The sequence below is a fragment of the Lampris incognitus genome, chromosome 7 (assembly GCF_029633865.1).
Source record: "Lampris incognitus isolate fLamInc1 chromosome 7, fLamInc1.hap2, whole genome shotgun sequence".
Taxonomy (NCBI): Eukaryota; Metazoa; Chordata; class Actinopteri; order Lampriformes; family Lampridae; genus Lampris; species Lampris incognitus.
The window spans coordinates 46625963-46643801 of record NC_079217.1 but is presented as its reverse complement, the minus strand read 5'-3'; the positions used below and the strand labels follow the sequence as shown (position 1 = coordinate 46643801).

General features: G+C 42.9%; 2 protein-coding genes across 2 annotated transcripts in view; one reads left to right on the top strand and one right to left on the bottom strand.

Moving 5' to 3' along the window:
* Positions 1 to 10762, top strand: part of LOC130115804 (uncharacterized) — a 32675-nt gene extending 21913 nt beyond the window's left edge. The window contains exon 6 of the mRNA XM_056283647.1: positions 10628 to 10762. Coding sequence (XP_056139622.1) covers positions 10628 to 10762 — 135 coding nt within the window. The remainder of the gene's footprint in view (positions 1 to 10627) is intronic.
* nf1a (neurofibromin 1a) overlaps positions 1 to 17839 on the bottom strand; it is a 316227-nt gene that overhangs the window by 96041 nt on the left and 202347 nt on the right. The window lies entirely within an intron of this gene.

Below are 17839 nucleotides of genomic sequence, written 5' to 3'. Positions count from 1 at the left end.
CGATGAGACAGGTGCTCTGAAGTGGGACCGCAAGAGACTGGAACATAAATGGCATAAATAAAATTTGAAGTTGTTCTTTTTTTAACCTTTCATGGTATGAGTGTTTACTGAAATAAAAGCATGCTTTAGCTGCTGCAAAAGTAGTGCATATCTTTCTCTGACAAAGGACGATGCAGAGGACAGGAAGAGATGGAAACGGATGATCTGCAGTGGTGACCCCTAATGGGAGCAGCCCAAATTAGCAGTAGCAGTAGTAGTAGTAGCTTACCATTCATGGCCCATGAGTTTCTAGACTTTTTCTGCAATAAGGTTGATGAGATCATAAACAAAATTAGTTCTTCAACTCCAGCTACTCCAGCAGATCCTGTCTTATCAAATTCATATCTACACAATGAGTCACTGATAGTCCCTGTTACTACAGCTTTTAAGACAATCTTAATTTGATTGATTGATTTTATTTCGAACATGTTGAAATAATAAAATAAGATATATAGGCAGGAATACAAAACAAATGGAAATAACAGTGAACATATTTTGCAAACTCTTTGTAACAACACAAGTAATAACTAGTCCATGTTTGAAAAGGGCATAGGATGAAGTACAGAACTTTTCTGGTCCTACTCCTTTTTTATACATTATCAATCAAATCAAACCAAAACAAAAATTTCAAAACAAAAGTGAAAAACAAAGAAAGACCAATGCATAGAAATCAAAATAAACAAACCGGCACAAGTCAGAAAAAGCACCTTACACATCCTGTATCATGTCATGTTATTCCAGTCCACCTCTTTGTTCATCCATCCTATATCTGTTCAATATGTTATTTTCAAAGAGTTGTTTAAACTTACTTAATGATTTAAATGTCTTCCATTTCTTTTGTACGGTTGTTCTGTAGATTAACTCCTTTGATGGTTATACAATGAAGTTTCAAAGGAGTTAATCTATGGAACAATTGTCTGTCTTGATACTTTGACTAACCTCGTGTCAGCTTCTAAACCAATTACTTTCATACTTGACCCTTTACCAGCAAAACTTTTTAAAGAACTCAGGCCTTTCCTGGGACCTGCAATGCTAGACATTGTTAATTTATCACTTACTACTATCACTGTTCTCAGCAGTTTTAAGACAGCTGTGGTCAAACCTCTACTTAAGAAACTGCACCTCAATCCAGGGTCTCTTAATAACTATTGACCAGTCTCTAATCTTCCATTCTTTTCTAAAGTAATAGAGAGAGTTGTGTATCAACAACTTTCGACATTTATAGAAGAAAAATATCTATATGAACCTCTTTAATCAGTTTTCAGGGCTTGTCACTCCAATGAAACTGCTTTCACCAGAGTAGTGAATGATCTTCTACTTGCTACAGACTCTGATTCCACATCCGTGCTTCTACCACTGGACCTCAGTGCAGCCTTTGACACCAGTGATCACTGTATACTATTAGACAGAATAAATTGTAATTTTGGTGTCTCTGGCTTAGCTCTCTCTTGGCTTAAGTCCTACTTACCTGGAGGAACACATTGTATGTGCTATAATATTAAATCGACATTCTCTGGCATTAAATATGGCATACCTCAGGGCTCGGTTCTTGGCCCTCTATTTTTCTCCCTTTTCGCCTCTTGTCCAAATTATATGTAGTTGTGGAATAAATTCCCATTGCTATGTGGATCATACTCAGCTGTATGTGCCTATAAGGGCTAATGATCATGCTCAAATTACTAATTTAGAGGCCTGCTTGGCTGCAGGGGAAAATTGGACATCACTAAATTTCCTGCTTTTAAATTCAGATAAAACTGTGATGCTGCTCATTGGCCCTGCTAGACACGGACACCAATCTGATCAAGTAACAATAACAATCGACAACTCTGTGATTTCAAAAAGTTTGGTAGCCAAAAATCTTGGCGTTACACTTGATCCCAGCCTTTCCTTTGATAAGCACATTAAAATAAATCGCCAAGACTGCCTTTTTTCATATATATAACATGGCTAAAATTCGGTCGTTCCTATCTATGGCTGACACAGAGACTCTAATACTAGCATTTGTTTCATCCAGACTTGATTATTGTAATGTTCTGTTTTCAGGTCTGCCACATACTAGTACTAAACGTCTTCAGAAGGTTCAAAATGCTGCAGTTAGGATCCTAAAAAAAAACTAGAAAATTTGACCATTACACCAATTCTTGCCTCCCTTCACTGGCTTCCTATCCATGTTAGATCAGACTTCAAGGTGCGTCTGCTGATTTATAAAATCCTAAATGGGCTTGTCCCATCATACCTGTCTGATCTCCAGCTCTCTGCTCTCAAAATACAGGACTCCTGTGTGTACCCAAACTTAAAAAGAAGTCAGCTAGTGGCAGAGCCTTTTCCTATCAGGCCCCATTCTTGTGGAATAACCTGCCTGCTGCCATCAGACAATCAGACTGTCAAGTCCTTTAAACTCAAACTTAAAACTCATCTTTTTGCCTTAGTCTACAATTAGTTCCCTTTAAATTGAGTACTTCATGACCTGTACTGCATGGCAGGTCAATTTCTGTCTCAATGAATTTACCAAGCATTGTTCTGCCGACAAGATTATAGAGTATTGATTATTGATCACAAACTGTTCTTCTCTCACATGTTTTCTTTCTCTCTGAATGATGTCTTCTCCTTTCTCTTCTGCTATGTGTATGAATGGTGTGATTTGAGTGTCCCGTGTGCACGTGTAGTCTGTCCTTCTCCTAGGTCTCCATTGTGATGGTGGTCGCCACCGGGACACTGCTTGGCATCCTCCTTATCAATTTTTTTTATTAATATATATATCTTTTAAATCCATATCCTGTGCCAGTGTTATATTCTTCCCTCACTCCGATGTGTGATTTATGTTTTTTCTTGTCTCTTCTCCTGCGTATGTGAATGGTGTGATGTGAGTCTCTCCTGTGCGCATGTGTAGTCTGTCCTTCTGTCAGGCCTACACAGTGATGGTGGTCGCGTGGCTCAGGGCCCAGGCTGTTCCGGTGGCATCTGGATACTGCTTGGTATTCTCCCCATCAAGTTCTTTATATATCTTATAATTCTATTATAATTTTGTTATCCTCTTACATTGTTGTATTCTGTAAATTGTGTACACACAACATCCATTACACATCTGTCCGTATTGAGAGAGCAATCCCTCCTCTGTTGCTCTCCCTAAGGTTTCTTCCTATTCTTTCCAACTGTTAAAGGGTTTTTTAAGGTGTTGTTCCTTATCTGATGCGAGGGTCTAAGGACAGGATGTTGTACTGCTGTAAAGCACACAGACAAATGTGCAATTTATGATGATGGGCTGTACAAATAAAACTGACTTGACCACAGCAGTAAAGTCCATGCTGTAATTGAGCCAAATTAGAGGGAGGACTTTGGGAATTTCTTTATTCAGCAGTAGCTGCAGTGCACACCCACCACCATTAGGTAGCAAATGTGAGCAGTCCAGACCAGTGCCATGTATAGTCTGACCATCCTTTGATCTTTGCAACACGCACTGTGATTGGCTGAGAGCCTGCCACATGCTTGAAGGGCACCATGTTGCCTACCAAAGTCTGGCTTTGTCATCATGACGTTTCAATGCTCTTCCTGCATTTTCGGCCCATTTCTCGCCAATTTGTAGCAGTTGAAGGAGAAATGGTGTGTTATGCAGCTTGGGGCTGTTCCGTTCGGCTGGGACAAGGCCGTATGATGCATTAATTTCCACAGGATGCACAAAGGAAGGCAGTTTGGACCGTGAAGATTCGCAGGCTGGGCTGGGACTGGCAGAGTTCCTCTCAATCTTTAAGAAAAGACGAATGACCCAGTGCTTTCACGAACACCTATGCACTTCGTGGACTGAAAAAAAAAAAAAAAAAGAAATCTGCTTCTATGCACTGCCTCTATGCACTTCCTGTTGGCACCTACGTCCTATCAGACTCAAACTTAGCTTTATGGTATTTACTAATATTGTTCTCTTCTGCCTAGATCCTTGCTTGAGTTCTATCAGCTCTCAGATGTAGGTCGCTTTGGATAAAAACGTCTGCTAAATTAAGTTGTAGATTGTAGATTGTAATTTAGGATAGTGTACTAAGCTCGTCATAGGCAAGATTGAAGAAGTGGGCTTTCAGCTCTAAGTCTTGTGTCTCAGTCCAGGGAAATGAGTGTGTGTGAGTGTGTGTGTGTGCGTGTGTGTTTCTGTGTGTGTGTACCGACTTGTAAAACATGTTACTGACCCTCATTGGATAGTATGTAAATAAATTGTTTAAATAAATTGTACTTTTTGTATATCTTTTTTTTATAAAATTATATACCATTGCTAGTGGTATACTAGGTAATTCATCATAGCATACTTATTTACATCAGGCAAATCTATTCAAGATACCATTTTTTTTCCCTTGTTCTCCCAATTTAGTGGCCAATCGATCCCTATTTTAATTCAAACACCCACCCTCGCACTGTATGCATTCGCCAACTGAATCTCTCCGGCCGGCAGTCTCAAAGGAGACGCCTCCCCACTTTCGTGACAAGGCGACTCCAGGCCGAACCACTGCTTTTTCCGACACACCCAGAGACGCATTCATGTGACGAACACAAGCCGGCTCCGCCCCCCTCCTGAAGACAGCATTGCCAATTATCGCTGCTTCATCGAGTCTGGCCATAGTCGGATCTGACGAGACCGGGGCACGAACCACAGTCCCCAGTGGGCAACTATTCAAGATACAATTTATCTCATCTTCAGCCTCTTTTCCGTGGTCGGGTCACGATATACAATTTATGAGTCTAAAATTATAGTAAGCCTATGTATAACAGAGATTTTCTTAAAATGAAGCTAGTACCTTTTCGAAAAAAAGATTCACCTCTGAACTAGTATAAAAAGCTAAGGCATACTTTTTTCCTGACTATAATTTGTGGGGCAAGCAGTAATAATAAAATTATAAGCAATCAGCTAAAAAAAAAAGCTGACAGGACAACATCACGAAGCAGAAAAACTGCTCAAGTTTAATCTGGATGGAAACCTCATAAAGCAACCAGATGTAGCAGCGGAGGCTTTTAACCACTGTTTTGTTGATTCTGTGGTCACTATTGCACAGTTTTTCTCTGCTGAGCACATTAATGAATGGAACCAGACTTCAGCACAAGAAATGTTTCAGATCAAAGGTTATGATAATTGAGATTTAAACCAATCAAGAGCAAATGATGTATTTGGGATGGATACAGCAATGCTTAAAGAGCTCAGCACATCATTAGTTAATCTCATCGGTAGAATTACTAACCACTTGATATCCCATGGAAAGTTTCAAAGTGCCTGGAAGTCAGCTATTGATGCTCCAATATTCAAATCTGGGGATCCCCATTCTTCCTGTTATTACAGGCCCATCAGCATTCCACCTGCATTGTCTAAGGTTGCAGAGAAATGTGTAGCTGAACAAATTATCCTCCGTTTGAACAACAGCTCCTTTCCCCTGAATGAAGAGAACAGCCTGAGAGAGCCAACTGTTTCTTCTTGGAAAAAATTAAATCCCTGCTAGAAAAACGTCCCGTTTTTGGTGCAGTGTTTCTTGATCTCGGGAAACCATTGTAAATCACAGAGTTCTCCTGTCAGTTATCAACCCTTAATTTTTTTGGTAAATGCTCTTACATGGGTGGAATCTTATCTTTCAAGCTGAGCAAAAATCTGTTTAAGTACATATCCATTCATCAGCTGCTTTTTCTTGTCCACTGTTGTCCAACAAGGATCCCTCCTTGGTCCCACTCATATTGTTTATACATCAAAAATGCGGGGACACTAATACAGGTGTTTTCAGTTGAGATGGGTGATTAGACCTCTTCTCAGATCTGGGTGAGCATGTACACACTGAGTAACGTCTCCCTGGCCCTGGTAAAGCCTCCTACAGACTGTGCAATTTCAGCAATCCTATAAGTTTATTGCAAGTCACACTGTCAATATGGATCTAATAAACTTGGGCATGACATCAAGTTTGATGTATGTAGACTGTACGATAAAACCTACTGAATAGCAGGATACGATACAAGTCCATAAAAACGTCATCAGCGTGCGTGCCACATCAGCGCCTGTAATCAGTCTACGCCACTGGTAGACCAACATGATGCCAAGCAGGAATCGAGTCCTTTCAATAGTTGCCGCAGCTCGTTTTGCTGCTCGTTTCGATAGCTCGTTTTGTTGCTCGTTTTAGCTCGTTTTGTTGAATCCATCGCTTTTGGGTCACAGATGCTAACAGTCTGTTTGTGTTTAGCGCCAGCAAAGACTCAGCGTTGTGTTGATCAGTGCGTCATTTCGTGCTTTATTTCCATTGGTTGGTTAGTAGACATAGGTCGCAGCCGCAGTCACATTGTGAGATGGTCATCCTAAATTTCTGACACTGTCAGACTTTTGTGCCAGGTTATCTTTGGTCGCAAGACCGTAACAACGGCCATCTTTGAACCTGTCTCACAGTGCGACGTAGGACCACCGTTTTGGAGCCACAACCAAAGATATCACCACATTTAGTCATCTTTTGTCTGAGACGGCCCAAAATGCACAGTCTGTAGGAGGCTTAAGTTAGTTTAACTGCATTTTATAGCAGGGACAGCTTGCCCTATTGGTTCTTTTGAGTAAATGGCACAAGCTGACCTCACCTTATACCAGGGGTCGGGAACCTTTTTGACTGGGAGAGCCATAAAAGCCAAATATTTCTAAATATATTTCATTGAGAGCCATATAGTATTTTTAACGTATAATAAATTAAATATGTCTTACTTTTAATGCGACTTCTGGTGCTGCATGGTTTTGCTGATGGCCTTGTAGTCTGGTTCATACGTGGTGAGGTTGAGCTTCATGCAGGCGTTGAGGCTTCCATCAGTTAAACGTGAGCGTAGGTTGGTCTTAATGTTCCTCATATGCGAGAAAGACTGTTCACATGCATATGTAGAGCCAAACATGGTCAATACGGCAATACTCACACGCTGCATTGTGTGGTATGTCACAGGAAGTTCGTTCCAAGTTTTAAGAATCAGCTGGTCTTCAGGTTGAAGATTTTTAATTTCTGTCCACTTGTGTTCCCTCGCCAGCTCTGCTCGCTGTCGCGCAAGACTTTCCAACTCTCCATTAAGTGACTTGAACTTACTCATCCACATGTCTGATGCCTTCAGGTCAGCAACTTCCAGCTCAAAGTCTCCGATAGAGACCCCGGGGATGCATGTCAGGTCGATTTTGTCCACTGCACACTCATGTGGATGAGTGATGAACTTGAAAAGACCAGTGCGCGCACGAAATTCTCCAAAACGTGCTTTGAATGACTGCAGGAGATTGAACGTAAAGCCAGCTAGCTGCTGGAGATCCAGATGTTGAGTGGAGTCACTTGCTAAGCATGCATCTCTAAATTGTTGCAGTCTTTCAAAGTGCAGAAGACGACCTGTTTCAATGTCCCTGAGAAAGCCTTCCAGCTTGCTTTCAAATGCAAACACTGCTTGTTGAAGGGATGAGATTGTATTTCCAATACCTTGCATTTTCACATTGAGCTGGTTCAGATGGCCAGTTATGTCCACGAGATAGTGAAACTGCAGGAGCCAGTCAGTGTTGTCTAGCTCAGGATGCTTGACGCCTTTCATTTCAAGAAAAGTCCGGATTTCACTCAGGCAAGCTGCAAAACGGCTGAGCACCTTCCCCCTTGACAACCAACGCACGTTGCTGTGTAAAAGCAGACCGGGATAATGATTCCCAACTTCTTCTAACAGAGCTTTAAACTGGCGATCATTTAAAGCTCGGGCAACAATAAAGTTGACCACTCGAATGACCAGAGACATCACCTCACCAAGCTCCTAGCGCAAAGCGCCTCCTGGTGCAGGATGCAATGAAAACTTAGGATGGCTCTCTTTTCATGTTCACGGAGAAGCGCTACAAATCCTTTGTTCTTCCCCAACATACAGGGTGCACCATCAGTACAGACAGAAATAAGTTTATCCGTCGGTAGTTTTTTTTCTTTAGCAAACTCCATGAAAGACATGAATAAATCCTCTCCTCTTGTTGTCCCTTTCATTGGCAAAACAGCCAAGCTTTCCTCACGCAGTGTGTCACCTGCAGCATACCCGGCAATGATACTGCACTGAGATAGATGGCTAACGTCTGTTGACTCATCTAACGCGAGAGAAAAGTATGTCCCGGCGTTTATGTCCTTAATTTGTGTTTCCTCGACTTGATTTGCCATCATGATGCTACGATCGTGCACAGTTCTTGCTGACAGGGGCATGTCTTTTATTCGTTTGATTATCTTGTCTTTATTTGGGAAGTCATCAAACAGTTCATTGGCCACATCAAGCATGAATGTTTTGGCATACTCGCCATCTGTGAATGACTTTCCATTCCTTACTATTGCCAAAGCCCCCGCAAAGCTAGCGGAATTCCCGTCACCTTGCTTGGTCCACACACGTAGTTGCTGCTGACTCGTCTGCACTCTCCGCTGTAGCTCCTCGCATGCCCTTTTCCTGCTGTCCCCCGCTGGATATTTCGATGCAAATGAAGCATGGTGCGTATCGAAGTGCCGCTTTATATTTGACCGTTTCATCGATGCAATTTTATCATTGCATATTAGACATACCGCAGATCCTGCTCTCTCCACAAATGCAAATTCCTCTGTGCACGCAGCCTGGAATGCACGGTAATCATCGTCTTTTTTTCTTTTCGCCATCTTTTCCGTTACAAGGGTTGAAGCGGATAAACTAGTTGGCTATCTGATAAAATTGATTTCTTCACCTTTACAATGACCCGGACATGCTCGCGAGCCATTGGTTCCCGACCCGACCCACGGGTGACCCGTGACCCGTGAAATGTATCTTCAAAACTAATTTCTGTTTACTTTAAAATGACACAGTATTATTAAGAAATATCACAAGTATTTTAAAATCAGTTCCAAACTGATTTTTTTGAAAAAAAAAAAATTTTCAACTCAAAATTGTCTGGGAGCCATAGGCCGTCACCGGAAGAGCCATATATGGCTCGCGAGCCTTAGGTTCCCGACCGCTGCCTTATACCATACATAGCTCCATCCAATCTCAACATCAGAGGACGTCTACTCAGCAAACGTTACCAAAAACACCTGTGCATGTGTCCTGGTTCTTTAATGACTAGCCATCTGTGCATCCTGAGGTTTACATCCAAATGTATGCCTATTGCAGTATTAAAACACAAGTTACTGTTCAACTACAAAATTCCATGATCCATGTTACACATGGCTGAACAAGTGCTGTCTGCAACTAAATGCACCTAAAGCTTTGAGCATTTTCATTACCAAAACAAATCACTATACTGCAGAACCAGATACCTTTGTATCAGGAGAAAGATTAGAGGCTGTGACAAATCTATATATCTTGAAACTCTGCTTGACTCTAACCTCCCCTTCGAGGCTCAGGCAACTCAGTAAAGTCAGTATCCATCCATTCATTATCCAAACTGCTTATCTTGCTCTCAGGGTTGCAGGAGCCTATCCCAGCAGTCATTGGGTGGCAGGCGGGGAGACACCCTGGACAGGCCACCAGGCCATCAGAGGGCCGACACACACACACACACACACACACACACACACACACACACACACACACACACACACACACACACACACACCCACACACCGAGGGACAATTTAGTATGGTCGATTCACCTGACCTGCACGTCTTTGGACTGTGGGAGGAAACCGGAGCACCCAGAGGAAACCCACGCAGACACGGGGAGAACATGCAAACTCCACACAGAGGACGACCCTCAAGGCTGGATTACCCTGGGGCTCGAACCCAGGACCTTCTTGCTGTGAGGCGACCGCGCTAACCACTGTGCCACCGTGCTGCCCCATGCCGTAAAGTCAGTAATAAAGTAAAATTCAATGTAACTGATTTCAAATGTCAAAGTTGGTGAACTACACTAAAACCACTGCCATCTCTTTATAACCAAACACTTAAAACTCAAGTCACATGAAATTATTTTCAATTTCAAATCTTTTTTTCCATAGCTGAATTCCAAGAAAATACAACTCTGATCTGGGAAAACTTGAACAGTGTGCAAACACATCTTATGTGCAACATTTTTATGGCATTGCTCCTCTTCTACTTGGAGCTTTTGTGAACATTAGGACAAAACCATACGAGATTATGCAAGGAGTAACAAGAGGGGACTACATTATCCCATGATGAAAAAGCGCCTTCAAGTCAGTTTGACTTGTCAGTCAGAGCCTCACAACAGTGGAACTTTATTCAAACACAGAGAACTCAACCAGCACTAGTCATGTAGCATTCAGGTACTATAACATCTGACATCTGTAGGCAGTTCAAATCACAAGCTCTCTGTTGCTGCTGCCACCAAGCCAACGCCTGTCTCTGAACTCATCTCAGTTCTTTATGTGCTGTCCATTGCGGCCTTCATTTCATTGTGCAGCTTGCTCAGTGTGATTCTTGTGTTGTTTTACATGCATGTACCACTTAACTTACCATGTACTTTTGTAGTACATGCTTCAACTGCTTAATGTTGTCATGTCATGTAAATATTCGCTATTAAGAATTACATTTGTGAGTGTAAGATGTCATTTTTATCCATCTTTGCTTTGATTACGGGTAGGCCTATGCTCTAAAAAATTGTGTTTTAATCTTCATCTTTATCCAGCTGTTTGGAGCCTGTACACCATGTAGCAGTGTGACCCCCACCAAAACTCATACAGGCAAGACCAGAATAAAAGACTACAGGAAGAACTCCCTCTACTTTACAGCACCCAGGCTCAGCTCCACATGGTCAGAATAAGCACTCGGGCTGGTTGAGTGGACGCCTCACCTCACCTCTTGAGCAGCAATGTCATGGTACAATGCTGTGATTGCAAACATTCCCCAATCCTCTGTGAATAGTACACATGACCATTGAAACTCTAGTTAATGGTCACAGCAATTTGCGTATGAAACCGATCGTTATTTTCAGTGGTTATGCCACTATACTATTTATATGGGTGGGGATACCTGCAGTAAGTTGAGACAGAAGAGGTCACTTAGATGAATGATGAAACATTTCTCTCTCAATAAAAGTTGTGTCCAGATGAACTGATTCAACTTTCTGTTATTTTCTTACATGGATTATTGAGCAAGCATTAAGACATTTTGATTCATTTCAGCGAAGATTGCCTTAAACTTGTCAGTATGAGCAAACGGCATATAAGATGGCAGATGACAGGAATCCCCTGAGATTCAGCCTCAGGTGCAGACAGAGCGGGATTACACCTAAGTGCCTGAAAATGAAATCTTCGGTCAAGGGCCACCGAGCTAACAAGACCCTTCAGAAGGCACAGAGCCAGCTGCTGAATGAACGGGTGAGTCCAACTAATTTAAACCACTGACGCTTTGAAAGCCAAAGAGGAGCAGATCCAACAGACTCACGTCGCGTCTAGATGAGACCACTTTCCAACGTTTGATTGAATTCACAGATAAGGCTCGTCTAGCACAACACGGAAAGTTGAATCAGGCAGCAAAAGAAGTTCGACCTACTTGCTGCACACCAGAGACATCGGCAGACAATGGACGGTGCCCTCAACGACAGACAGTTCCCCAATTCTGTCTGTAGGGATGCCCAACCAAGCCGGGGGAAACAAGGAGAGTCGAACTGGGATTCCTGTGTTGGTAGGCAATGGAATAGACCGCCATGCCACGGGCCGGAAAAAAGACCTGAGCAATTTTGACAAGGGCCAAATTTTTATGACCAGGCGACTGCGTCAGAGCATCTTTTAAATGGCACGGCTTGTGGGGTGCCCCTGGTCAGCAGTGATGAGTACCTACCGACAGTGGTCTGAGGAGGGGCAAACCACAAACCGGCGACAGGGTGTTGGGCACCCGAGGCTCATCAATGCATGAGAGCAACGAAAACTAGCCCGTCTAGTCCGAACCGACAGAAGGTCTACTGTGGCAAAAGTCACAGAAAATTATAATGATGGTTACGGGAGTAATGTGTCAAAACACAGTGCATCGCACCCTGCTGCATATGAAGCTGCGTAGCCGCAGACCAGTCAGTGTGCCCTGGAAGATCCCTGTCCACCATTGAAAGCACCTACAATGGGCAATCGGGCATTGGAACTGGACCTTGGAGCAGCGGAAGGTCGCCTGATCTGATGAATCCCATTTTCTTTCAGATCACGTGGATGGCCATGTACTTGAACGCTGTTTACCTGGGGAAAAGATGGTACCAGGATGCATTGTTGGAAGACGACAAGTGGTGGAGGGAGTTTCTCACCAACATTTATCTTTTTTGACCCTGTCATTGTACTCCCTCGAGGAAACGTCAAAATGGTAGGGGTATTGTTGCCACTGCTCAACGAACCTTTTCTCAGTTTCGTCATTCCACCTTACAGAAGAAACAGCAGCATTCCTCTTTCTCTTTGCCATGTTTACATATGTGAACCAGAGAGTGCTCTGTCATCCTACTGGTCAAAGTCAAGGAACACTTCATAGGAGTTGTCAGACTAGGCAAGAAAACACAAAAAATGCTGGCATGCTAAGACTTTTCGTTGCGGAGTCATGGGGCGTCCTAGACGCCAAATCACTGTTCTTCAATTATGTCACGTTACATGGGGTTAAGGACGGCCGTTTGTCATTCCCGATGTCCATAATCAGGCCCAACGCTGGAAATTTGTCAACGAAGATAAAATCGTGTCAAAATCGAGTTGAATTCATATAGCCTGATCCCAACATTAGGAGATCCATTCAGAGCACTGAGACTGTGTTACATGATGAGGATCCTGGGTTTGAAAGCGTCTTTGTTTTAACCTATGGTCTATGTAGGTGACAATGGATGGCCAATTTTCAATCGCTCTCTCAATTGTGGGCAAATTTTATAGCCAGCGATGAACACAGAAACATAGGGAGAATTCAGCGGACTTGGTTACAAAGATGAAGTCTTCCCTCCTGTGCAGTAATATAAAAAAGGTTCTCTACCTGCTGCATGGAAAAAAATCACTCTTCTGAGAGTTTTACAGTGTGTGAAGACCCAGCTCTCGACAATCTCTAGCTGAGTGCCACCAAATTGCTCCCCATGTTCTTACTATAGGATCTCCCAAAACATCAAATAACATTGCCCCTTCATTGACAGAGGGAGCATCTTATATATGTTGAGCTCCTTTGTTACCTGCTACACACTGGGTTGGGAGATAAATAAAGAGGCTTAAAAACTCTGGGTCTGATACACAGTGAGCTTATAGCCAAAAGGTCCAGTTTTAGGTCAAATTACCTATGACACATGAAAAAAAGTGCATGAGGTGGTATAACAGGACATGCTGGGATAGTATAATTAAAATAAAACACGAATAAATAAAAACAATAACTGGACAATTATTCCTACACCATTATTCCCCACCACATGTAATTGTCAATTAAGTGTCCTTGGGCTATCATTTTGAGAAAAAAAACGCTGAAACACCACTTGGTCAAAATCCATCTATCAATACAAGCAGCTGCTAGCAGAAATACCCCCCCCCCACACACACACACACACGCGCACGCACACCCACGCACGCACGCACGCACGCACGCACGCACGCACGCACACACACACACACACACAAGTTCTTCTGAAAAAGCCAGTAATAGTTAAGGTCTGATACGTTAACTGCCCGACTAACTTACCTTGAAATGATAAAGTAGGTCCTCTGCTGTGAAGAGGCCCACTCCCCGCTACCCAGAGTAGAGCTAATGTACAAATGTATCCATGTCATCAGCAGTTCAATTTTCATATGGAGATCTTGTTTTATTAATACGTTCATCAAACATGGTGAGAAATGAATTCTCACTGACTTAAAATACAAGCTCTAAATTAATAAATTGAGCAATTCCCGAATTTTGCCAGGTACTTTAACAGTGCAACAGGAAAATGACTTCACATACACAGAATCTGGGAACATTTCTTGAACACAACGTGGATCATGTTGTTGGAATTGTATGCATGGTGTTAGTTAGTGTTAGTGCAAAGCACCCAAAAACCCTTGGCTCTCCGGGTTGCAGCCGGTGGAAAAACTACTCAGCACTGATGAGGCTGAGATCTGACTGAAGCAGGAGATGAAGAAGCAGTAGTCTAGCTATCCTACTCCAAGTAATGGAGTATCCTTACTCCATCAGTTGGAGTACAGTCTGGTTGAACCCCATTACCGACTTAAGATAATCAATCAAAAAAAAGGTCAGGTTGTTCTTTTTTGAAAATAAATAGCGACCATTCTAGTGGGCGAGAAGTCAAGTAACTGTGGTCCTCCAAATGGGTGTCATGTGGCACATTCTTTATCTAGAGGAAATGAGTGATAGTGAAGTGTCCTGTTAAAGCACCATCAAAAATGTGCACATTTGTCAAGTGTATCATCATTATAAAGACAAAAGGAACAAGCATACCCGATTCAATGGTACCGTAAAAAAGATATGCTTTAAATTTGAAAGAATCAATTGGGCCCATTACAGCTAGCAATGTCTTACCCCTTTGCTTACTCCCTACAGACCATAGGCCGCGGAACGCATTTCGAATGGGTAGGGCCAAGAATGATGTGACGACCCCCCCCCAAGCCACACTCATAACGCATAACTTTATTTATTATTGCCGTTTTTATTTGTCCTGATTATAGCCTACACTTGAGTCACAATCAAATAGTATAATCAGTATGATTAGAAAGCATAAATCATTTGACACGTCAACTCCAGTTGCATAGGATTAAAAAATGTCAACGCTCACCACCCCGTCTTAAACATTCCCAAAGAAGTTCCTCCGTCTCTCATTGTGCTGGATGAAGTCACTGGCAATGGCGAGACCATCCACATTGGCCAAAGCATCCCTGTGTGTGTGGCTGCACATCAAGTCATTGAGTCTCCTTTGAGTCATTGTTGACCTTAGATAAGTCTTCATACGACGAAGGGTTGAGAAAGACCTCTCGGCGCTGGCAGTTGACACGGGAATTGCATAAAACAATTTCAACAGCCTGTGTACATCTGGCAATAGGGTTTTCGCTACCGGAGCAGCATTCATTGCCGACGTTACTGATGCTACTGTTGTGACAGTAATTCCAGACGTTCGGATCGCATCTGGCAGCATATTCAACTGTGCGTGTAAACTGTCAAAGTCAAAATCCTTCTCGTAGAGTGACACTGTGGAGGCTGGGAAACTGCCCAACTCCCCTTTAGCCGCAGATACAATCAGACGTTCCAGGTCCGCTGCCACATGCAGGTCTCTCTGCTCAAAACGCCTGTCCATTTCGCCATCAAGAAGATCAAGAACTTCAAAGTACAGTCTCCTACAATGATTCACTGGGCTCTGGAATGTGTGCGCAGCCTCTCCAGAGTCGAATTTTTTGAGGCGTTTCTGTTGCTTGGGCAACACGGGGGCCTCGGTTAGGTCCTTTGAATCCTGTACCACTGTCTTGTAAAAATCCTTAAACGCATTATCTGACCTCTTCCGCTGAATAAAGCTTCGAGTAACTGCCACGGCTTTTTGCGCATCCTCTAATGATATGTTAACAGTTTGCAAAGTCCTAGACAGCTGTTCAATTGGTGAAAAACACATAAACGCAAGGTGCAGGCCAAAGAATGTGCTAAATTTGTCAAGGACTGCCAGAATGCCCCCAGCTTTCCTGCCAGTTTCATCATGTGATTCTTCATTTAGTTGTGTCATTAGAGAGGAAAGAACAGCGTAATTGTCTATGATTGACTTCACTGCACCCGTTCGCACTGTCCATCGCGTCGGACAGAGAGTGCGTAGGTTATGATTGCCAGGGCTCATTTAATTTTTCAAGACTTGGAACGCATGGTTTTGTTTCGGAGATTGCTTCACTAGATGTGTCACTTCTTGCACTAAATCCAACGCATCCCTAATGGCCTTGCATTGTTTCCCAGTGTCCTGCAAACATAAATTCAAACAATGCGCAAAGCAATGCACATATATGGCTGCAGGATTGCTTCGTTTAAATGTTGCGGCAACTCCATTCAAATGGCCAGACATACTTGCGGCGCCATCGTATGCCTGTCCCCGGCACATACTCGGCAAAATGTTACAGTGGATCAGGATCTAATTTAGTGCAGTGACAATGGTCGAGGCGTCGGCTTTGGGTAAATCAAATAATCCAATAAAATCCTTGTGAATGACATAGCTGTCATCAACCCAGCGAAACAGAGACACGAGCTGTTCTTTGGTTGAAATGTCTCTGGTCTCGTCCACTAGTAATGCATAAAATTCATCACGAATAGGCAAAATTACCTGGCCTAACACGCAATGTGAAATTAAATGAATCAGCTCATTTATTATGTCATGGCTCATGTAATTTTTTTCAGCGAGCCATTGGTCAATTTCTGGACAGTCCTGGGCTCGCAATTGCAATAGCTTGTAAATGTTGCTATTCTAGGGATCATGACCATCTAAAGCGATGCCCTGACCCATGAGATACATAATACATGTTATCTCTTTCACTAGCATCTCTCGTCTGAGTTTTTGCTTAGCTTTCAGTTGCGTGTCTAATTGGGCTGCAATGCTAGGTTGCTGGGAAACGTGTAACTGGTAGTAAGCCATGGCCTCTCTGTGGTATTTACTACTTTCATGTTTTCGAAAAGAATGTGCAGCATTTTTCCAATTTTGAAATCCAAGCACTGAAAATGCATTCTCGTTGGTTTTGCTTAAACCCGAACAGAGTCCTTTCATTGTCCAAAAGCGACATTGTGTGCAGAAAAGTTTTGCTCTTGTTTGACACAACGTTAGCCATCTGTGGTCCTTGAACCACTGGGGTTGAACAGACCGGTTTCTTTGAGAGGACCCTTCTCCCTGTACCCTTTTTATACCTGCGAGAACACCAGGGTCGTCTGGTTGACTGGACTTTGAGAGATCCCTGCAGCACTCACTGGAACAGTGGACTTCTGTGAGGCTCGTAACGTTAGAGGTAGCGGCAGAGGGTCGAACACTGGTTGGAGCACTGACAGTTCTGGGGCTAATTAGCAATTCTACTGCTGGTTCCTCAAGCTCAGAGGGCTCATTGTCAGCTGGGGTGAGGCTCATAACGTTGAGGGTAGCGGCAGAGGGGCTAGTTGGAGCAGCGACAGTTAGAAATTCTACTTCTGGTTCCTCAGAGGGCTTATTGTGGGCTGGAGTGACGGTGGTTGTCTCAGCTACCTTGGCTAACTTTGACCCGAAGAAATCAGTTATTTTTCGATGCATCATCATTCATTTTAACGTTACTATTGCTTAAAGTTTAGCGAACACACTAGCAGTTAATCTACTTACATAGAGCGCTGGTATTTTGTTCTGTGAAATTCACGTCTGTGTGACGCTAAGCTCACGTGACACAAATAACCAATCAATCATTAGGAAACAGTTTGTTGCTTGTGATAGGCTACGTACTGTACATAGGCTTACAGCTAGTGGAAATTCGCCAGTGAAGCACGCAAAAGTGCAATACATTAAGAATGTAACGTATTTGCGATTTGAATTTTTACACATGTTTATATTTGATGCACGCCAAAGTAGGTATGGCCACGGCTCTACTGGCCATACCGGTTCCGCGGCCTATGCTACAGACAAAGGGCAATAGTTCAAAATCCAGGCATGTACCATTGCAAGTTTACAAACAGGCAAAGAAAACTAAGCTGCATTAAGCAATTTCTGACCACTAGAGGACATATGGTAGTGCTACAGAAATTCAAAAACAGACACTCAAGCTCAGCTGCTCCTCGTCCCTCCCTCTCTGTGCCTACAGGGGCTGAAGTATTTCAAATGGCATGATCGGTACCCATCTTTTCAGCAGGATAATCCTCGCAGAGGACTTAAAAGTGACGCACAATGTTAAGTTTGTTTCTCCTGGATGTCTAAGAAGTCTAAGAATGTAGT